The sequence below is a fragment of the Canis lupus genome, chromosome 2, assembly GCF_011100685.1.
Source record: "Canis lupus familiaris isolate Mischka breed German Shepherd chromosome 2, alternate assembly UU_Cfam_GSD_1.0, whole genome shotgun sequence".
Lineage (NCBI taxonomy): Eukaryota > Metazoa > Chordata > Mammalia > Carnivora > Canidae > Canis > Canis lupus.
The window spans coordinates 58,433,743-58,457,206 of NC_049223.1; the positions used below are offsets into that span (position 1 = coordinate 58,433,743).

Genomic DNA, 23,464 nt, shown 5'->3' on the forward strand with positions numbered 1-23,464 from the left:
TGGGAGGGAGAGCGTTCTTCCCATTACAGTTAACTTCCACAGGTGTGTGCATTTATCATCACCCCTTCTCATAGCTCCATTTGGAGCCTGCAAAGGAGCTCTAGAACATTAGATGATTCCTACTCACTTCCCTGGGGCTCAAAGGTTCTGCAAAGCTCATATAACCACCAGCCTGCCCCATAGCAAAGCCTGTTTGGCACCCTGCTTCTTGCCATATCCGCTTTCAATCCCTCTGTCTGCTTTTTCTGGCCCTGAGCCCTTTCCATCAGGCTGTCCAGGCCTGTCCTCCTGTCTCTGAACACTGTCTCCTGATCAGACAATTCTCACTAATATGCCAGGAGCATGGCCATTCCTATCTCTGGGCTTCTGCTGGTGATACCTTTTTTTTTTTTTTTTTTTTTAAATTTTTTTTTTTTTTTTTAAATTTTTATTTATTTATGATAGTCACAGAGAGAGAGAGAGGCAGAGACACAGGCAGAGGGAGAAGCAGGCTCCATGCACCGGGAGCCCGACGTGGGATTCGATCCCGGGTCTCCAGGATCGCGCCCTGGGCCAAAGGCAGGCGCCAAACCGCTGCGCCACCCAGGGATCCCTGCTGGTGATACCTTTAGCCAAGAAACCCATTTTCCCCTCCATTGTACACGGACAAATCCTAACTTATGATGTGACCCAGCCGAGGTCCAAACTCCATGAGGAAGCCTGTCTCCCACAGCTCTTTAGCTCTCACCACTCCTATCTTACACCTTTCCATCACATTCTCAGAACTCTTATGGCACTTAGTCTAAAATACCTGATTTTGCTCTTAATCACATCCTGTCATAAAATGCAGGCTAAGTGTCTTGTCTGGGTAGTTTTGTTCCCTCAGTTAATCAGGAAGCTTCTTGAGGGCAAAGGACTATTATACTACTTTTGTATCTCCACAGTGCTTGCTTAGCTTAGTAGAATGTGTTTTACATACATATCATATAGGTACCGAAAAATAAGGTCTTTTCTAGATTTTGAAGGCCAATGCTCACTTGGCCTGCAAAAATACCTATTCGAAATATAGACCAGACAAGTCTGCAGTCCAGCAGTATGGGCAATCTGACAGCACAACTTCAGAAAACCACAAGCTTCACAGACAATAGATCAAATACTCTATGGCAACAGTTATAAGAGCAGTAGCCAGGAGGGGAGGGAAGGAGTAGAGATTTATATATACTGGCAATCTGACCTGACAGTTTCCTGGCTTGGAATGCCATGTAATTTTGTTTCCACTGTGGAGGTCCCTACTACCATTTGGCAGACTCTAAGGACATGCACACAAAAGCCAATCATAGCAGCTATCTTATGACTAAACTTAAAACCAGACCAACTTGGCTGCTTTTGTTTGTAATGAATTCCTAACCTACTCTCATTTTTTTTTTTTTTTTTAATATAAGAGGGAATAGATGAACACTCAGGAAGCACCTGCAAATAAAATTTATAACCAATCCCATAATCTGTGCCAGTGGTTAAGCTGGCAATTTTAGAAAAACACACACTTGTAGACGACTAAGAATAACTGGCTTCGATGCCTTACTTACCAGACACTGCAGCAAATATTCCAGTATTCCTGGGCTAAGTAAGCCTATACTTGCGGGACCTAGACAAACACAACAAACGTGAGATATAATGAAATGGGCCATATTATTTTTCATCAGCACAAATTGCTTTTTAGAACTCTTTGACAAGGTGCTCTCACGCACGCTGTCTTATTTTCTTATATAAGTCTCTTGCTCTGAGGCAGGGAACAGCACCATTCCCATTTCACAGCTGAGCAAGTGAGCCCACAGTGGAATGAGTCAGGCCGGTGCACCTGGAGCACATGTGGCAGAGCTGGGACCAGTAACCAAGTGTCCTGACTCTGAATCTGTTGTTTCTTCCATCATACACCATCTAACTAGCTGAGCTATTCACCTGTATTTGGATATTAAACTGCCTAAAGTGGGTAATGTTCATAAACAAGTTAAATATCTGCTTCTTTTCTTAGGAATGGCTCCAATTTAAAATTCCTTTTCCTCTTCCCTGACTTAGAACATCTCCAGTATCTGGCTAAACTTTATAAAGTGTATTCATGTATGGTATCTATTATATGCATAAACATACACCTATATAAATATTTATTATACTGAATTGAGTCTTTTATTCTTAATTTTAAAGCAAATAAGTAAAAATTTTTCTTTTAAATGTCTCTGAGAATCCTCAAAGCTATATTAAATTGCAATTATCTTTTTGGCCTTTTGAGTAATTTTTTTCCAGTTAACTTGTTCTTGGCCCTCTTTTTTTTTTTTTTTTGGTAGTAGTGGTGGGTGGGGGAGAAACACTCCTTTTGGTATGGCAAGTTTGATTAAAGTCCTGTAGTGCAATCTTCCCCTTTATGTCAAACCACTGGAGAGCTTTCTTGGTAGAGATTCCCAGTTACCTGCTAGTTTCTCGGCTAAACAGCCTAGGACTGCAGATGTGTTTCTGTGTTTGGCAGGATGACCAGAGTCCTGGCAAGCTACTTCTCCATTTAAATTCAGAATCTCAGTCAATTTCTGGAGTGCATCCTAAAAACAAAAATGTAACAAGTGAATTTGATAAAATGTATTAGACTTTTTTCTCCTCCAAGGAAATTGAGACAAAAGCTATAGCCAGCTATTAACTCAGAATGAACATACATACAAAAATGATATAATGCACCCAATGATATCACTAATGAAGGGAAATGCTAATTTGATCAACCTAGAAGTTTTCTTACATGAATTGCTAGATTCCATTTCATTCAAAATGTACCAGTTGTATCAAAAATATGCTATGTACTCTTGAATCATTAGACTAAATCTACCCAAATGCCAGTATGATTGGTAACAACAACACCTTAATGAGGTTGAAATAAAAAGTTACTTATAATTTTTTTCCTTTTTTAAAAAAATCAAACAAGAACAAATCTTGCCAGAGGTTTTGAAGCAAATTACAACAGAAAACCTCTTATAAAGCTTAGGCAAAGGTCAGCTCATCAGTGTCTAGGCCAAAGGCTTTCTCTTCTGTCCATAATGTTTTTCCATGTTGTGCCCAAATGTCTGAGGCTTAAACAAATGAAAGATGCCAGCACCTAAAATTTGTAAAAAATTATTCCATAGAACATATGGACTCAGGCAATGAAAGTTTGATACTTTAGTTCTATATAAGGGAAAATGAAGGTTACACCAATCTTTAATATGTTTAAGACTCACAGATGCTTTTAGTGTAACGGTTTTTTCTCCTAATATAAAACATTAACGAAAACATTCTGTAATGAGAAAATTATTCTGTGGAAGATAAGAAAATCAGCTCAGCAACTGAACATTCTCTTTCAATTTCAAATACAGATTGTCATTTCAGGTATAAATGCTTTCATTTTTAAGATTTTTTTAAATTTTAAATTAAAGCTTTATAGCTATTGATGGAAAGAGGGTGTAGCACCTCATTAATAAAAAATAAACTTACATAAATGAAGTCATTATCGAATGAAACAGACCCCAAATGTAAAGCATAGGTGACAGTTTCATAAAAGACAAGTATTAACTTACTTTAGTGGGCAATGGACATTCATCTAGCAATAATGTTATAACAGCTGGTCCCAGTGGATCTTCCAATGGAATAACTCTAATTAAAGACTGGACAACGTCTAACCATCCTTCATCTAAGAGCAAATCGAGAAGATTATATGATGGAGCCACTATTTTAAAAATGTAAAAATATATAACATAATACAAAGTGACTTCACATTAAAATAGAAACACTTTTGGCTTTCATCCTATAGCTTTTAAGCAGCTAACAATGGCATGGACGTAGTCATTAATTGTAGCCATCATGGTAGAACCAAAGTTTCTTAACTTATAGGAGTCTGGTGGTTTGGAGGCATCTTCATTTGGAGCAAAGTAAAGCTATAGTCCCAGGATCTCAAATCATAATTAAAATAGTTTCAGCATCTTATTTAGGAGTTTATTGAGAAGATTCAGTATCTGAAGCAGTTGGCTCTACTTTCGGAATGAAACTCAGGAAATTGTGGGACAAAAATATTTCTCCCCATTCTGAAACAGTTATGGCCAAAGATCTATAGAATGCCAAAAAAAATTTTCTTTCAATAATTTCAGTGCAATAAAACCAATACTGAGAGGTGCAGCTACATATTCAGGATGCAGTATACAGTGGTTATTAATTGTTACTCCAGTACAGGAAAATTTCCATATACTAATGGCTTTTTTCATGGTCATGTGTGTTAAGTACTTTTGGAATCTTATTAAAAAAAAAAAAAAAGTAGCCACATTTCTTCATAGTCATTAATTTGTTAGAAAGTATTTTAAGAAAACTTTAAGAATACCTGTTTCTGCCATTTCGTGCAATGTAATCATTGAATAGGGAGGTTCCTGATCACTGAAAAACAAAGTCAAGACATCAAACTTGAAGAACTAAGAAATGACAATTCTAACTCAAATTCAAACTCAAAGTGTGGGTCTAGAGAGAGAGAAGAAATGAACGTGTTCATGGATGTGGAGAGAGATGGAAGAGAGTCTGGAACTCCACTCTGTAAGAATAAATACACACCGCATATGCTCATTTCCAGGCTGCCACCTGTGATGGCCCACAAATAAAATGGGTGGGAGGGCATAGGAAAGGAACACCATTGGCCTAAAATTAAGAGGCCAGAGGACTACTTTGAGCTTTCCTCTAGAAGCCGATGGCAACTGAAACGAGCCAGGGAAGGCAACATGGTCTTCCTCCAACTTACCTCAAAGAAACATTGGGAAGAGAGATTGTAATCTCAACAGAGGATTTATGGAAGCAAGAGTCTACATAAACATCTTCATTTTTAAGTGTTTTTCTGGGAAATATCACTATTTGCTTGAACTTCATAAAATGGTTGTTAGAAGAAAAATAAACCAAACTTAATTGAGGAATTATTTAATATTCTAGGCACTGGGGGCACCAGGGTGGCTCAGTTGGTTAAGCATCTGCCTTTGACTCAAGTCATGATCTCAGGGTCCTGGGACTGAGCCCTATGTTGGGCTCCCAGCTCAGTGGGGCACCTGCTTCTCCCTCTGCCCCTCCCTTGGCTCATGCTTTCTCTCAAATAAATTTTAAAAAATATTCTAGACATTGCTCTAAAATGGCATTATAGGGCAGCCCGGGTGGCTGAGCGGTTGGTTTAGCACCGCCTTCAGCCCAGGGTGTGGTCCTGGAGTCCCATAATGGAGTCCCACATCAGGCTCCCTGCATGGAGCCTGCTTCTCCCCCTGCCTGTGTCTCTGCCTCTCTGTCTCTCATGAATAAATAAATAAATAATCTTTAAAAAACATAAAAATAAAAATAAAATGGCATTATATATCTTACAGTGGGTTTTCAATCTATGATCCCAGGAATCTTAAGGAGGCACTTTAGGGAAACTAAAGCATAATGAATGAAATATTCGCCGTCAAATAATAATAAATCTAATTACTTAGGGAATATATTCACATTTATTTACATATTGTAGTTCTCTGTTTTACTCTGAAGAAAACCATAAAAACTATTGTCTTCAATCACTTAATCCTCCGAGTAATCTTGGGATATGGAAATTATTAAGTTCATTTCAGGTACTCATTAGGTACTGGATATTTGACATATCTGGTACACTTCCATAGCAAGGGAAAGTTCTCATTTAAAATATTTGTCTTAAATGATATAACTGATTACAAATATTTCTAGAGAGCAATCTAGTAATAATGAAATTAAATGTGCATATACCCAACAATGCTAGAGAACTATTACACAGGTAATAGATGCATATGACGTTATTTGCTGTAGTGCCATTTGTAGGAAAATTTTGAATTAATCTTTTTTTTTAAAGGTTTATTTATTCATGAGACACAGAGAGAGAGAGAGAGAGAGAGAAAGAGAGAGAGAGGCAGAGACCTAGGCAGAGGGAGAAGCAGGCTCCTTGCAGGGAGCCCAATGTAGGACTTGATCCCATATCCTGGGATCATGCCCTGAGCCGAAGGCAGATGCTCAACTGCTGAGCCACCCAGGCATCCCTTGAATTAATCTAAGTGGCCATCACCAGATTACAGGATAACAAAATATAGTACTTTCAAGCATACAAAGGAATTCTGTGCAGGAGTTAGAAGCAGTTATAGGTTTACATACAGTAACATCAGTCTCAAACATAATGTTGAGAGAAGTTAAAAACAAAGATTTATACAACTAGGGGCACCTGGATGGCTCAATCAGTTAAGCCTCTACCTTGGGTTAGGGTCATGATCCCAGGGTTCTGGGATTGAGTCCCACACTGGACTCCGTGCTTAGCGGGGAGCCTGCTTCTTCCTCTCCCTCTCCCTCTGTTGTTCCCCATGTTTGTACACTCTGTCTCTTTCAATCTCTCAGGTAAATAAGTAAATAAATAAAATCTTAAAAAAACAAAGATTCCTACAATTGTATCACTTATATAAGTTTGTTTTTTAAAGATTTTATTTATTCGTGAGAGACACAGAGAGAAGCAGAGATACAGGCAGCAGGAGAAGCAGGTTCCCTGCGGGGAGCCCGATGTAGGACTCGATCCCAGGACCCGGGGATCATGACCTGAGCCAAAGACAGATGCTCAATCACTGAGCTACCCAGGCGTCCCACTTACATAAGTTTTTAAAATCAGACACTAAACACTAATATAAACTTTCTATACAGACATAAACAAATATATGGCAGGCAGATTGGGAGAACATAGCTTAAAATCACAAGAATGGTTACCCACTGATATTTGGATAGTGGGTGACAAAGGGGACAATGGGATTAGGGGAAAAGGGAAAAATAATAAAATATGACAGGGTTAGTGACCAATAAGGACTCTAAGGACCTCAATTCTACACAGATGCACTTAACACCCATATCCTTACATTCAAAAAACCAGATAAACTTCTTTGTGGAATGGACGTGGAGCAGAAATTCCTGGTGGGAGGCAGGAACTAAAGCCGTAGGACAGCAGGGCTCACTGTCTGGAACTAGATAGAAGTGACCAGGAGCCTTCAGCCTGCGTGGGAGGTAATGGGGACCAAAACCCCACCTGTGCAAGGGATGGAACAGACAAAGTGAAGCTTGGACAGGATTCCCCTCTCAGTGAAAGAAGGTAAGTTACGAATGATAATCTGAGCTACAAGTGTTATCAAGCTTCAAATCTGCAGTGACAGAAAAGGTGAAGAAAGCCATGCAGCAGGACTTAGGCTTCCTACAGTGAAATGGGAACTTGGAACCATCCATTTTAGGTTCAGTCATAGGCTGAAGGTAGATGAGGATGACAATGAAAGTGACAAGAAGAAAGATAACACAGAGAGAAGGACAGAATGACAGAGAGACAGAACACACACAAACAGTGAAGAAAAAACTTCCATCAGGATTCTGTAAATTATTGTTCCAAATCGTATGAGAATAACTAACATTAATACCATTGACAATCTGAGGATCAAGTTTCTACCAAAAAAATGCAAATAACAGAACTTCAAAATGATTTGAAAGTGAGAGTACTTAAAGTGTGTTTCCTATAACAACTCTCTTGCTCTAGTGTCACCCTTTCCTCAGTAACAAGCAGAAAGAGGAGAGCAGGGCAGCCGGGGTGGCTAAGTGGTTTAGTGCTGCCTTCAGCCCAGGGCCTGATCCTGGAGACCCGGGATCGAGTCCCATGTCGGGCTCCCTGCATGGAGCCTGCTTGTCCCTCTGCCTGTGTCTCTGCCTCTCTCTCTTTCTGTTTCTCTCATGAATAAATAAATAAAATCTTAAAAAAAAAAAAAAAAAAAGAAAGAAAGAAAGAGAGAGCAGTCAATGCCGACTGCTCTGTAATTGCAACATCTGCATACACCCTTTTAGGTACACTTGTATGAAGCCCAGCTGTCCTAACGTTCATGGTTAGTTTTAATAGCCTTATCAACTTTATAGGTTATGAAATTCTTCTCCTCTAGTAGCTTCTGAAAACCCAGCTACAGAGACTGTAACTCTCCGAACCCTGTTTTGCTATTAGACTAACAGGTCTTGTCACACTTGCTCTCCATCTGCCTTATTTGTCCATTCTCAGAAGAGTTATAGCTGTAATTCAGTATACGCAGGTTTAAGATAAAAAGGACTATTACTCAAATGTATACTGCTTGCCTCATGTAAGTGAATTATGTGCTTCATCAACAAGTTCACTCATAATATGTAGTATTTTCTAAAAGCTTGGAGATAAAGCTCCTACCTTGTTCCCATACACTCTTAATCACTCTTAAAAAATATGGCAAAGCCTATTCTGTACCTGTTTTTCCAATGGGCTTAAATAACACTGCTTGTGATTTACTGCCTTATTTGGGAAGGGCAACTTTTCATTATAATTTTATAGTATGTTTTTAATGTCACCATGAAGAAACTTTATTATAATGGCTTCTAGCCCCTTGCCTGGGTTTGAGGGATGTAAGTGGCAAAGATTTATATTCAATAAATATTTTTTACAAGCATATGAACATTTTAAATTAGTTCAGATACCAGAACTAGTTCAAAGCCTGGTTTAGTAAACTTAGGAAGGCCTTTCTGAACTGGTTATGGAGAATATTTGTAAGAACCATCTTTCCCCAGGATGTTCTATGGCAGATAGAAAAATATGCAAAACAAATTTCTCTGAGGGGGAAAAATTACCTCAGAATAATATGCACAGGTACACCTTGCTTAATGCTATAGTTTTGAGGGTTAAACAAAACTGTTTTTTTTTAAACTGGGTTTTTATAAACGTGATCAAATATTTAGATACTTAAATTTGCTAGCAGAGGCTGAAGCAAAACAAAACAAAAAACAAAAAACAAAATAGATAGAACTCTAAAAAACCTCCTGCAAATGATCATCTGTTGAGCAACTGTAATGTGTAAAGCACTATGCTAGATGCTTTATATATTTTATGATAATCCCTGTAAAAACGTATTATTTCCTTCCTTTTTTTTTTTTTTAATTTCCCTCTTATACATGAGGAATCTGAGGCTTAGGGAAGTAATTCACCCAGTGTCATGTAGCTAGTTAAAGGGCTGGGCCAAAATCTGAAACTTGGTCCATCGTGGTTCTAAAACTTTTGCTCCTAATTATTGAACTATACTTAAAATATTTTTTCAACTTGAACAATGTTCTTCCATTTCACTGTTACTCAATCTGGGATTTCACATGTAGAGTTAGACAAAGCATAGGAGAAACAAAACAGGTACAAGTGTGCCCTGCATTCCAATTTACAAGCTTTCCAAATGGATCTAAGATGGCTAAATAAGGGATACAAAATGGGAGGAGGATGAATACTCTCCTTGGCCTATGTCCTTATGTTGCCAAAAGGGCATGCAGCTATGCTCTTGGAAAAGAACTCATCTTGAATCTCTGGTAAGTGGCATAGATAGGCAAGCAAGGCAAGCAAGATAAGAGTCGGTCTTCGTGAAACCATTTCCTATAGTAGCTTGCAACATAAATTCACTCGTTTACTACCTTCCCTAATAAAGATTGTAACCTTAATTAGTGTTTTCTGCTATTGAAATGTTTAGACATTTCCAGATAGGAGTAGATGTGGCAAGTAAAAACATCAAACCTTATAATTTACTCTGCCATCAGAGGAGAAATAAAATAGTCTCTCTGCATTATAAGCTCATGGCTTGGCGATTGTCCTAATGAAGTGAAGGAGCCAAAAATTATGTTCCTTTTCATTGCACAGGAGGTGACTAAGGAGTCAGATACTTACTTATCTACAAGAGTCCGTATGACTGCTAGTGTATCCAGCACTAGCCCATCTACATTTTGTTTCTTTCTCCTTGGCTCATGCGGTCCTCGGCCCCTCCTTGGTGGCCGAACAGGGTCCCGGGGTTGGTTCCTCGTGTCAACAGTGGGTACTGCACTGTTTTCGGCCTGTTGCTGCTGGGTGTCAACACTGTCTTCTGCTCCACTGTCATCTCGGCAGATGCAGGAATTACCCATGGTAGCAGTGGCACCTCTAGTCCCCAGGAAGTGGGCTATGTGCTCCTCAAGAGTCAACAGCAGACCCTGGCCAAGGCTTCTGCTCACTAAGAACACGGCCCAACCAAAGACAATCATTTAGATAGTTTTCAGTTTTCCAAGTACTGTTTTCATAATCCGGAGTTGAGGAACTTGCATTCTATTTGTTTTTAACAATTGAATGTGGAAGAAAGTTGCAGAATTGATCTCCAACATTATCAATTACAGGGAACCCGGGTCATCCAGTAGCAGTTCTAAAAGAAAGAAAAGAAAAATAAATCCATGGTTCTTGGTCATTTAATTACTCAAAATTGGGCAGCTCAGTGGTTTAGCACAGGCTTCAGCCCAGGGCGTGATCCTGGAGACGTGGGATTGAGTCCACGTCAGGCTCCCTGCGGGGAGCCTGCTTCTCCGCCTCTCTCTCCCTGTGTCTCTCATGAATAAATAAATCTTAAAAAAAAAAATTACTCAGAACTTTCTTAGTGTGGTTTTATAGGCATTGGAATTACAATGCCAAACATCTTTGGTTATTTTTATAGGTTTCCAACACAAAGAAGTATCTTTGCATAAGAGAATTAACAATCAAGAATTCCTTTTCATATTATAAAGTTGGTTGCTAAACTGTACCCTTATAAACAGGAGTTACCATTGATTTGTTTTTTATTTTTACTTTTTTTAAGATTTTATTTATTTATTTATGAGAGACAGAGAGAGAGAGAGAGAGAGAGAGAGAGAGAGAGAGAGGCAGAGACACAGGCAGAGGGAGAAGCAGGCTCCATGCAGGGAGCCCATCGTGGGACTTGATCCCAGGTCTCCAGGATCACACTGTGGGCTGAAGGTGGCGGTGCTAAACCGCTGAGCCACCCGGGCTGCCCTGATTTTTTTTTTAAACCATACATGTAGTTCTACCTATAAAAAAATACATTAGAAGAAGTGTGCAGTTGTTGCACACAGAAGTTCTTGCACACAGAAGTGTGCAAGCCAACCAGTATGTTTCAAATAAACTATCTAATTACAGATGTTTGTTCTTTAAAAAGTTCTGTTGCAAACATGATAGTACCCACTTGATATCAAGAAGAATAAAAGGTAGAGTGTTTCACTTGAATACATTCACCAAACTGCATAGATTTTCCATTTGGAGGGACTCTTGAGAATGAACAGAAATCACAGGAGCAGTTTTTCTGTTATGTAAGCAAGACTGGGGAGAGGCAAATATGTATCACAAGGTTACATTTTCACAATGATCAATTTGTTGTAGGACATGTCTGCTACAAAGTTATGAAGAAGGATGCACCAATTATCTTTGTCTAAAAATACCAAGTAAGCACCTTGTGCCAAACAGTGCCAGCCCTGGGAGAATAAAGATGGACACAGCACAGTCCCCGCCCTCCAGGAAATTCATGGATGGCTATTCTCACCTGTACACAACAAAACACCTAATGATAGAACCTGCTCTTTGTTAAACTGAGAAAATCTGGTTAGGTTTGGAGAGGAGGATTTGGAAGAATACAGACAGGGTGGGGTTGGTAACAGAAATTAAAAAATCAGACCAATACCTGGAGACAGGGCCCAAAGGGACACAAACGGACACATAAGGAAAAGAGACTAGTGCATGCTCTCCACTCAATATTTGGTTATTTACAATTATATCTGCATATACTGAGTACACCCCAGGAACTGATAAAAATAAAATATGTAATTCAATGGAATTAGAAGTTACTTCCATTACTGGGACAGATTTGCAGCAAATTCTTCTAAATATTGCCCAGTTTAAGTACTGCTCATGGAGGAAAACTGAAGGAGATAGATGGAGATAGGATGTCCTTACACATACATATAATAATCTAATCTAATCTATTCAGAGAGGGGGAGGGACAAAGGAAAAGAAAGGGAGGGGAAAAGAGAAGAGTGGCAACAGACATCATCTCCCTCTAGATTACCAAGATGGCAATAGCTAAGTAATACCATAGGTGTTCTTCGCTCCCCCCAAACAGGCTGTCTCTCAAATTTGGAGGTTATACTTAAAAGGATGTGACTGGAGCATAGGTAGGAGTATGAGGCAAGGACTCAGGTGGAAATAGCCTTTTAAAAGGGACACATTCTGGGCATCAGGGTGGCTCTGTTGGTTAAGCACCTGCCTTTGGCTTAGATCCTGATCCTGGGGTCCTGGGATGAAGCCCTGCATCTGGCTCCCTGCTCAGTGGGGAGCCTGCTTCTTCCTCTGCCCCTCCCCTAGCTCGTGTACTCTATCAAATAAAAATAAATATCTTTTTTAAAAAATAAAAGAGGACACATTCTAAACTAGCAAAGAGTTGAAATAACACCATTTCCATTATTGCAGGGACCATGGTAGACAATTCCCCCCCCATAAAGCAGATAACCAAGAGATTTCAATGCTTAAGAGGACAGAAATCCAAAACAACGCTTTTAAGAGGGTCCTTGGTATAAATTGCTATTGATTTTTTAAAATTATGCTGTTTTCTGAGAAAGACCAAAAAGTAACATTTAAGAAGCAATGTCCTCTGCCCTTCTCACAGAATGTTCAGAGAGGGAGCAGTTCAGATGGGAAGGGGTAAAGAATCCTAGGTTTTCTGATAGATTTGCCCAGCTGATATGCCACTAGTGCATTCCCTTGAAATCCCAAAGTATGATATTAAAACTTTGTTAACTTTTTAAAAAAATATTTGAGAGTGAACCAGAGATAGCAACAGAGTGCACAAGCCAGGGAGGAGAGAAAAGCAGGCTCCCCACTGAGCAGGGAGCCCAATGTGAGGCTCTATCTCAGGAACCCCAGATCATGACCTGAGCCAAAGGCAGACACTTAACTGAGCAAGTCATCCAGGCACCCCTGTTAACTTTTTAAAACAAAAAATGGACATGCGTTCATTTTAAGACCCAAATGCTGCATCTAGCCTACAGAAAAGTGAAAGCCTCTCAAGGCTTTCTTCACAGCCCGTTCCCTTTTCCAGAGGTAATCCCTGCTAAAAGCTTCATATGTCTATTTCCAAACATATTACTATATCTATTATTACATACTCACAAAAATTTTTAAAACTAGGACAAGGCCATAGCTATTGTTCTGTGGTTTGCTTTCCCGTGCCCCTCCCTTTTTAAAAGATTTTATTTATTCATGAGAGAGAGAGAGAGAGAGAGAGAGAGAGATAGTCATAGGGAGAAGCAGGCTCCATCAGGGAGCCCAATGTGGAACGAGATCCAAGGATTCCAGGATCACACCCTGGGCTGAAGGCAGGCGCTAAACCACTGAGCCACCAAGGATTCCTGCTTCCCCACCTTAACACCACATCTTTCTTTTCTTTTTCTTTTTTTTTTTTTTTTTTAAGATTTTATTTTATTTGACAGAGAGAGAAAGAACACAAGCAGGGAGAGCAGCAGGCAGAGGGAGTGGGAGAAGCTGGTTCTCCACTGAGCTGGGAGCCCAATGTGAGGCTCTAACCCAGGGTCCCAGGATCATGACCTGAGCAGAAGGCAGACACTTAAGCAACTGAGCCATCCAGGTGCCCCACAACACATCTTTCTATACAGCAGAATATCTAAAACTACTCTTCCTACCATTTAAGACTGTATCAAAATTCATACTCTGGATTGTCATAGTTTCTTATTCACAATGCCATAAAAATCTATGTCTAAACCAACTAATAGTAGTTGGATGGTAGGAGTGGCCTAGGATTCATTCTATTTGGGAATGCTTCATCGCCTAGCCAAGTGCTTTCTCATGCTGCTCCATGGTGTCAAGGTTACTAGAGCAGAGAGAAAAGTCTACTGGCTTCTCTAAAGCTTCTGTGCCTTTCCACATGATCAGTATGGAAGCTGGACAGGCATGACATGCAAATAGAAGATTCAGTCCAACCAGACACATTAAATTGGGGAATGTATGTATACGTAAGGAAGGGAGGCCAATCAGGTATTTAGGGAAAAAAACTGGTAATGATTTGAAAATATCAAAGTGAGATTAAGTCCCAGAAAACAAAGTCTTTGAGGCAAGAGAAAAGACGATCCTTACAGTTTAATGCCAACACTTCTAAAGCTATTTAGACTGACAAGAAATATTGGGAATGCTTGTGAGAAAAGCAGTGAGTTTAAAAAAAAAAAAAGCTTGTTGAATCTGAGAGTCTTAAACTTCATTTTATCCAAAAAAATTTTTTGTTGCTAAACTGGATAAAGAATTAATCTATGCAGGTTTCCTTTTAGTACAGTTCCAAAGTAAATGGATGATATCTAGGGAGGCCTGGGTGGCTCAGTGGTTGAGCATCGTCTTTGGCTCAGGGCATGATCCTGGCATCCCAGTTTTGAGTCCCATATCGGGCTTCCTGGGTGAAGCGGGCTTCTCCCTCTGCCTATGTCTCTGCCTCTCTCTGTCTCTCTGATGAATGAATAAATAAAATCTTTTAAAAAATGGAAGATATCTAATACATACAGGTATTTTTAAAAATCTGACTAAATTTGGAGGGAGATGACAAGAATTTAGTGGGCTTTTTTCCCCCTATTTTCATATTGAACTCAAGTGTAGTTCAGCTCAGTTTCTTCCAGGAGTCATTTTCCCTAAATGATGCAGAGATGATGCTAACTACAAAATTTGTCATTGGAGGAAACAAAGTAAAATAAATAAAGTTTTAAAATATTTTAAAATCAAAGGCTTTCTCCTTTGAGAAAGGACCAACTGTAAAGACCAGGTGGAAGGAAGAGGTTAATTAGATGGGAGGAGCTGTGAAGCATTTCAAAGGAAAGCCTATGAAACATAAAGAAAAAAAAATGAGCTGCCATCTTTAAAAACCTTCTGAAATGTACAGAGAATCTTAATGGTTACAGCTAAAGGCAGGGCACATAGATGAACAAAGTGTATGGTCTTTTAGATTTACTCAGTGTTGAAGAATGTATTGCTTTGCATCTGGAAATCTTTGTCACTCATGGTACTTTTCTCAGAGAACAAACTGCGAATACTTTAGGCAAAAGATTGGATAATGAAACCAAACAATTACACTCTACACAGCTTTGTTTTATCTCATCCCAAAAAACATTATGTGGTCCTCTTCTTCTCCAGGACCATTGTTTTAAGACAGTAACACTCAGCCTATAGATCTTATAAAGGATGCTAGAGACCACCTCCAGCACAGGGCCTGGGCTTTGTTGAATAGACTGGGCTCAGATCCCAGCCCTGCAATATTTACAGCTACATATTCTAATTACCCCAGCTATTGACAGACTTTAAGACATGGAGATAATAGTAGTTCTTACACAGAACTACTGTGAGGATTCAATGGAAGAATGCATGTACAATATGTGGCACAGGGCCTAACACACTGGATCTAAAAACGAAAGCTGTTAGTGAAAGTAACTAAATAATCTGGGATATGGGGACTCTGGAAAAAGACCTGATTTAAGAGCACTAAGATAATCAAAGAAGTTATCTTTTCTAGTTCTCATCTACTCTGTACTAAAATAATTTTTACTTATCTACACATTTAGACAAAGAACCCTGGAAGGGACTGTAGCTTAAGCATACCAAAGGTGATGATTGCTTAGGTTCTTCTTAAAATGCAAATTCCTGGTTCTAATTTTCATCAGAATCAAAATTTCTAGGATGTGACCCAAACAAGTGTCTTCTTAAAATTCTCCAGTTGATTCTGATAGTGGCTGGGTCTGGAAATTATTGTGCCATAAAATCTGACCTGTCACAACAGGCAGGACCTACTGACTGAATGAAGGGACAAACTGAAACAGTAGAGTGATTCATCTGCAGTCAAAACAATTAATCTCCCTTTCCAGAAAATTGAACTAAGACTTTCTTTGAACATAGCCTTTTGGAGAGGGTATCCAAAAAAACCCATTAGAATACCGTTATATCCATTAATGATTGCATATAGTACATATCAACACAGTGAATAGCTCCCTATATTTCCCACCAGATCCACCCTATGAAGAAGCATCATAATAAACTGAGATGCTACCCTGCTTATGGGTAATGCCATTCAACTGTTGACAGGCTGAATAGAATGGAAAATGAATAAGAATAGAGATTATATAAAGGCAAAATATCTCAAATACCTATATACTTTCCCATAACTTTGAAGACTACTTAGCATTAGATGGTCGGAGTCTCAATTTTGAGAAAAAAAAAAAGTCACATAATTTAAATAGACACAATGCTTAGATATGTGGCTGTAGCAATCAACTGATTATAATGATACCGCTGGAAGCCACTGCTTACTAGAGACACTTTTAACCATCTAAATGGTAATGCTTTGTAAATCATTATACTGTTCATAGACATTTTGCTGCAGGGGCATAATTATAATCAAGCATTTCCTCTTACAAAAGAAAGTGAAGACTATTTTTTTTAAGACTATTCATTTCTATATCACTTATGACTTATTCGATTTTTACATTTTATCTACTTTAAAGCTGCTTTGAAAGGAAAAAAAATCAAACGGGCTCTCAGTAAGTTTAGTATTAAAGCGGTGAGGTCTGGTACTCAACACATAGACCTCTACCATCATAAACAGCTCACCACAGAGACATCTGGCCAACTGGTCTAACCCTGTCTGACAATGGTCCAGGAATCAATGATTCATCTCTTCAAATATTTGCTTGCATTCAATCATAATACAGCTCAGTGGCATTAAGAATGCTCTCTTTTCTCTGAAAATAAGACTTCAGAATTATGCTGCCAAAAAAGAAGAAGCTGGTTAAATGAATAGCCATAGGAAGAAAAACCAAACTTTGGGCATGAAATTACTATTGCTGTCATCCTTCCCTCATCATTACAAAACAGTATTACAGGATGCAGTAATTTTTTCCAATCCACTACCCAGTTCCCGAAGACTAAATCCCACAGCATGAACACGTAATACACTGGAAATTTTAATGGTTTTCCTTCATTGGAATATGTTTTGGACTTTGTCCTAAGGTAGTGAATGTATTACTATACATTATATAGTATATATACTATATATTATAGCTTCTAGTGTCATATTTAGTGCCCCCTCAACATTTAATTATGAACAATTTCAAACATACAGAAAAGTTGAATTTTACAGTGAACACCTAGATACCCACCATCTACATTCTTTTTTTTTTTTTTTTTTTTTACCATCTACATTCTAACAATAACATTTTACTCTACTTGCTTTATCACACATCCATCCATCTCTATCCATCATCAGTCCATCTAATTGGTTTTGATACGTTTCAAAGTAAATTACAGACATCAGTATACTGTCCCCTAAATCATTCACCGTGCATATCACAAACTGGACTTCAATATGCTTTGTTTTTCTTTTTTTTTTTTAAGATTTTATTTATTTATTAATGAGAGACACGGAGAGAGAGGCAGAGACATAGGCAGAGGGAGAAGCGGGCACCCGGCAGGGAGCCCGATGTGGGACTGGATCCCAGAATCCTGGGATCGTGCCCTGAGCTGAAGGCAGATGCTCAACCACTGAGCCACCCAGGCATCCCTCAATATGTTTTTAGAGGTTAAATTTACATATAATGAAATATATAATCTTAAGCATATATGTGCCAAATTTTGTCTAATGCATACATCCATGTAACTCAAACCTTATCAAGGTAATTCATGGGCAGCCCCAGTGGCGCAGCGGTTTAGTGCCGCCTGCAGCCTGGGGCGTGATCCAGGAGACCCGGGATCGAGTCCCACCTCGTGCTCCTTGCATGGAGCTTGCTTCTCCCTCTGCCTGTGTCTCTGCCTCTCTCTGTGTCTCTCATGAATAAATAAATAAAATCTTTTAAAAAAAAAAAAAGGTAAGTCTTACCCATAAAACATATTTCCTTTTAAAATATTCTATAGGACACACCAAAGATCACCATTTTTTTTTGCTGAAGATTGTGTTTAAATGAGGAAAACTTGGGAGGTTAAGATTGATTGTTAGCACAATAAGTGGATAAGAAAAGTATATTATATGTCAACGGTATACTCTTGAGTTGAAACAGAAACCACCTGAAGACATTTTAACAAGTGTGTTTTTGTCTTTAGACTCTAAGGCATCTGATATTTTCTAGCAGGCAGGGGAGGGTGGGGGTGAGGAACAGGGGGAAGATTGTGAAATATTTTGTTGGAATTTCACTTTTCCCCCAAATAGAATAGCAGCTCTGATAATAAGATATTTTACCATGTCACCTAGGTGTACAAAACTATCTGCAGTGGCAAAGCTACTTGAGGTCTAAGCCACACAGGGTACTATTATCCCTGGGATTGTAACTAACCTTCATGTTGTCTGAGAAAAGCACTGTGTGATTCTGATCTTTCTGCTATGTGCAGAAGTTAAAGTACCTCTTTGGGGCCCCTGGGTGGCTCAGTCAGTTAAGCATTTGTCTTTAGCTCAGGTCATGATCGAACAGGGTCCTGAGATCTGGCTCCCTTGCTCAGTGGGGAACCTGCTTTTCCCTCGGCAACCCCCCTTTCTCCATGCTGGCTCTTGCTCTCTCTCTCTCTCTAAAATAAATAAAATCTTAAAAAAGAAAAAAAAGAAAAAAGAAAAAAGAAAGGAAGTACATCTTTGGAGGGAATGCAGTTAATTTTCATGGTTGAGCTGGTACAGAAGGGTTATCTGGAAAAAGCTTCTCCTATAATGTTAAGGGCTTTTTAACTCAGTAGCAGTGTTGTCTGTGGTCAGGTGAATTTTATTTTATATATATACATTTTTTTTTTTTTAGCAAAACAAATTACAGAATATAGCCCTGACCTGAAACGGTACAAAGGATAAAAGACAAATCCTTTTAGCATTCAAAAAAATGTAACAAAATTTAGGGCTGGGATAGAGTAAGGAATTTCCAGAAGCAAATAATAGTAAAAAAGGAAAAGTAACTAATACTTGCCTGGTCTCAAAGACTGAAAAATTTGCCTTGAACCCAGAAAGGAAATACTATGAAAGAATTGAGGTAAGAGCCAATGATGGCTACAGTACAGAGGAAAAAACAAAAACAAAAACAAATGTAGGAGTCTACACTATTTGCGATTCTCCCCCCTAGGAAGCCAGATAACAGGAAATCATAAAGATCTGTTATTCAAAGACATACATGATCCACAAATGGAGGGGAAAGGACTTTACTACCACAGAGAACTCTTTGCTATTAAGAAAACAAAATGCGTCAACAGCATGAATAGCAACACTTTTCTTAAAGAGATCTACTTAAAGCAGTATCTGAAAACACTCCATTGCACACTCAACTGGATACCTATTAGAAACTAACAGGCAGTCAATAAGTATTTTAAGTGAATTTATTCTAAAATCGGTAAAAATCGAGTGTTTCCAAAGGAGTTATCACTTTGAAAAACTCAAACAACGTCATTCAATAAATATAAATCCAATGCTTATGCCAGGCACCAAGCAAAGATGAAAAGTGGTCCCTCATGCTCTTCACAAAGGGAAGGACAGCAACAGGCAACATACTGAGTGCCCGATCCATAATGCAGTACATGCCATAGAAGCCTATGGGTAAAGCATCAGGTCCACTAGGTGGAGGCCTCTCCCTCTACCATTTTTCCAGTGGAAAAGAAACTTAAGTGACTTTCAAGTATCTCTTACAAGCATGTTTTTAGGTGACTATATACACCAGCGTTAGCAAAAGGGTAATGGAAGATTTATGTCTGTGCTGCTATACACTCATGTCTTAAATTATAAGCCAAAACATCATTGGTGCAAATATTCCTGACTGCACAGTGAAAGGTTAACCAAAAGCCCAAAAACTAAACTGATAAAGATGAAGCTAATAGCAACTTCAAGGGGGATGCGGGAGAGGAAGCACAATGGGAAACTAAGATCCATTTGAGACAATACTGAGGATGATCCTAAATAAGCATCCTTCCTGAAATATGGCAGGAACCCCAATTCTGCATATGACATGTAAGAAGCTCTGTACTGGTGCCAAGTTTCCCAGGACAGACTCTGGGAGACAACAGTAAACTCTAATGTTACACTAGTTTTGGTTTATGAATACCATGTTTCAGTAATTCTTAACAATTCACTTGGCAGGTTATTAATAAGTAGCCCTGAGGCATATGTAAGTATGAACAACTATGAAGCAATAAGAACTGAAAAAAGAAGCTGTACTTCTCACAAAGAAGGGTGGAGTGGGAGCCATACTTGGAGAGTCACTGCATTAGGGAGCCCAGGAGAGGAAACTTAACTCTTCAGGAGCTAGAAGGGGTAAGAAAAAACTCAACACTGAAACATTAAACTGAGGTAATAATAAACTTGCCAAGTAAGGTATTTCAAACCTTCTATTTGATGTGTGTAAGATCCATGAAATTATGCCAGGAAATTATAATTTCAAGCAGCAAGAAAGCTACATGCAGGGTTCATTCATTAGCAAACTTAAAATATGCACCAATTCTTTGCTTTTTCCAATGCATTCTTCATTTTCAAAAGCCCTGAAAGGGAGAAAGGAGGATATTCTCTAACAGCCAGCCTCTATTTGTAAAATGTTTGCCTCATTTAGCCTTGTATATATCACACAATTATATACAGTTATCTATAGTTAAATATGCTTTTACATATTTAATCAGCAAGCACTCTTTTGAAATGGACACAGTAAAATTTAACAATATGTACCTTTTTTCCTAATCATATTTCAAAAGCTTACTTATTAAATAGATAAACCAAAGGGAAAATATTCATTCTTTTACACTCCTAAAATTGTGAAAGTCTCCTTCTAACCATTGTGGCTAAGACTTAGCATTCACTATTTCCTGTTCTGTTTCAATTTTCTAAATTGTACACAGGAAAAAACTATCCACACTCAATGGTAAATGAAAGAATGCCAAATATTTGAAGAGAAGCTGAACTGATAGTTTACTACCCCAAAGCAACTCTTTGAAATAGAGTGCTGGTCCCATTGTGGTTCCCATCCGTGGCGCCTAATGATTTTCCATTCACTTTTCAGCCTTGTGACTATCACACCTACTTTTCAATATCCGACCACAAAGCGGAACACTTCCAATTTAAACCAGTAATAGTCATTACCCTCCTTAGGAATTCCTAATAATTTCTCAAACTGTATAGATATTAGAGTATCAAGGTGAGTTGTATTTTAAAGGATGCAAAGTGACTTCTCACTTCATTAAAAAAATTACTTCCCATAATTTTTGTAATAATTGACAGACGGACTTAAACTCACGAGTAGAAACAGACTGTTGTAAATGCATTTTAGGAACACACAACAATTTGTTATTCTCTTGCCAAAACATACTGTAGAGTTGTTGTGTTTCCCTATTCACTATAGAATAATAAACTTTTACACACAATGCTATGCTTTTTATTTCCTCTTGATTCTTGGCCAATTCACTAAGGGAAAAGTCATTTTGTTGACAAATCAGAAAAAGTCCACACAGAGTATGCTGGAACACTTCCTAATTAATAACTTAAAAATAATCATGGAGTACAGAAATAATGAAGGGTTTGTGAAAACAGCAAAAGCAGGACAGAGGCATTAAGCAGTAGGTCAGGACAGCATGTATCCTGGGAAATCAGGAGTTCATAAAATCACCAGTTTGTTTTTTTTTTTTCTTTACGACCCATGGAATACAAAATTAGAAAAACAGGAAATGCAAGCCAGCTTTTTGTAAAGAAAGAAACCCAAAGAACAAAAACAATCACCGAAAAACCAAACTTGAAAAATCACAAATCACCCAACATTTGGACAATCAGCTCTAGCAAATGCCAGTAACCAAACGTTAGGAACATGTCATACATGGACACAAGTATCATAACCTCATAGGGGGAGCTACAAAGCAAGATGTCATTCCAGGAAATGCAAATTATATATATGGTGAGAAATTAAAGAGAACCACTGTGGAAGAGAAATTTAAGATCAATTGGTAATGTGCCTCATAATCCGTCGTTTGAAGTCACCATAGAACACAGAAAGGCATAATAGTCACGGGAAAAAAAATAAAAAGGTCTCATCTACAAAATCACAACTGAGGAGAAGGACGATATTCACTACATGTAGATACCCAAAGGTCACGAATACACACACACACACACACACACACACACACACACAAGGGAAAAGGGAGGGGGGGGCGGTGGTGGTTCATAATTCTGAGATCAAATTTCAGCCGTCAGAGAAAAACTTTCTGGAGGAAAAGATCATATTATAGGGCTACCTCCTGCCAGCACCATCAGAAGTTCAAAGTCAATTAAAAGTCTGGGAGCAAAAAACCGGAAACCCCTGCCCTCCCATCTGAAGCAGGGGTTTAGATCCTGGTGTGACCTAGAAAGGCCCGAACCTGGAGGTTCCCAGTACAACATGGCTCCCAGCACCATAGGTGATCAGCAACTGTATTAATGCTAATCCCCTACACCTACATACTGCTTTACAGTTCAGGAAGTGCCTTCACGTCCATTCCTCACCCCCTGTGGTGGCAGAGTCGCAGTCCTCCGCTTTCACACGGCTTGTAGCTCGTCAGGTCTCTCCACACACCGTGCCGTTTTACAGAAGGGGCGCAAGAGACCAATCTGCTCTCCTAAGATCCCGCCCGCGGCAGGCGAGGGGCCTGGGCCACTGTGGGGCTCGACCGAGTCACTAACACGCACAAGACACTTCCAACCTCGGAAAGTTCAAAGTACAGCACTCCAGGGGGAGCAGCCCCATTCGGACGGCTCCGCAGACTGCAACTGCACCGGCTCGGCGAACCCTCTCCGAGAGCCTCGCTCTGCCTCCTCCGAGACAGGGACGCCGAGGCGCCAGGTAGGAACCGAAGCCTGTCTAGAGGCACCCGAGGGTGCCGCTGCGACGGGACGGACCCGCGTCCCCACCGCCCTGCCCTTGCCGCTGCCCCCTCCCCATTCCCCGCCCGGCTTTCCGGAACCGCTCAGCCACCGCCTCGTCCCAGGGCCCTTCCCCTTCTTCACATCGGGCCTCCCGAGTAAGAGAATCCGCTCGCTCTGGCCCCGCTCCCGGTCCCTCTCCCCGCGGGGCCCCTCCACCCCAAGGCATTTCTGCGTCTCCCGGGCAAGGTCCGACTCCCGTCCGTGCCGCCCCAACCTTAAACTCCACAAAAGAAACCCCTCCCCAAGCCTCCTCCGGCTACCCCTTCCGTCCAGGACGCTCCTGAGGAGCACCCCTAGTATCCGGAGCCTCCCCAGAGCTACCTGCCTCTCACCTGGGCCCCTTTAGCCGCGGCCTCCTCGGAAGGGCGACCCTCAACAGCCTCCGCCTCCGGCCACGAGCCCCCTGGAGGGGGAACACCCTCTTCCAGGTGCCTCCTCAGACGCCCTCGGCGCGGCCTCAGTGGAGGACCTCGGGCTGTTTCCTGGGCTCTGCCCAACGCCACTCCCTCCCGGGCCCTCACAGAACCTGCCCTGGCCCCCGTCGGGTCTCCCCAGCGCAGACTCGGGCGGCTGTTCCCCTCCCTCACCGACGTCCCCAGCCCTCGGACTGCCCCCCGCTCCGCGTCCCCACTGGTTTCCCAGAGCAGCGCGGCCGG

General features: G+C 40.1%; 2 protein-coding genes across 8 annotated transcripts in view; one reads left to right on the forward strand and one right to left on the reverse strand.

Moving 5' to 3' along the window:
* Nucleotides 1–23,464, reverse strand: part of RSPRY1 (ring finger and SPRY domain containing 1) — a 46,421-nt gene that overhangs the window by 22,785 nt on the left and 172 nt on the right. The window contains exons 1-7 of one of the 7 annotated variants that reach the window (XM_038530976.1): nucleotides 23,141–23,378; nucleotides 20,252–20,404; nucleotides 9,746–10,250; nucleotides 4,367–4,419; nucleotides 3,573–3,685; nucleotides 2,444–2,570; nucleotides 1,566–1,624 (exon numbers count right to left, since the gene is read on the reverse strand). In XM_038530976.1, coding sequence (XP_038386904.1) covers nucleotides 1,566–1,624; nucleotides 2,444–2,570; nucleotides 3,573–3,685; nucleotides 4,367–4,419; nucleotides 9,746–10,095 — 702 coding nt within the window. In that variant the 5' untranslated portion in view covers nucleotides 10,096–10,250; nucleotides 20,252–20,404; nucleotides 23,141–23,378. The other 6 variants (XM_038530977.1, XM_038530973.1, XM_038530974.1 and 3 more) reach the window with 6 other exon arrangements.
* The window catches only part of PSME3IP1 (proteasome activator subunit 3 interacting protein 1), a 35,229-nt gene continuing 34,339 nt past the window's right edge, over nucleotides 22,575–23,464 (forward strand). Inside the window, exon 1 of the mRNA XM_038530984.1 lies at nucleotides 22,575–22,725. The gene's annotated coding sequence lies outside the window, so the exon portion shown is untranslated. The remainder of the gene's footprint in view (nucleotides 22,726–23,464) is intronic.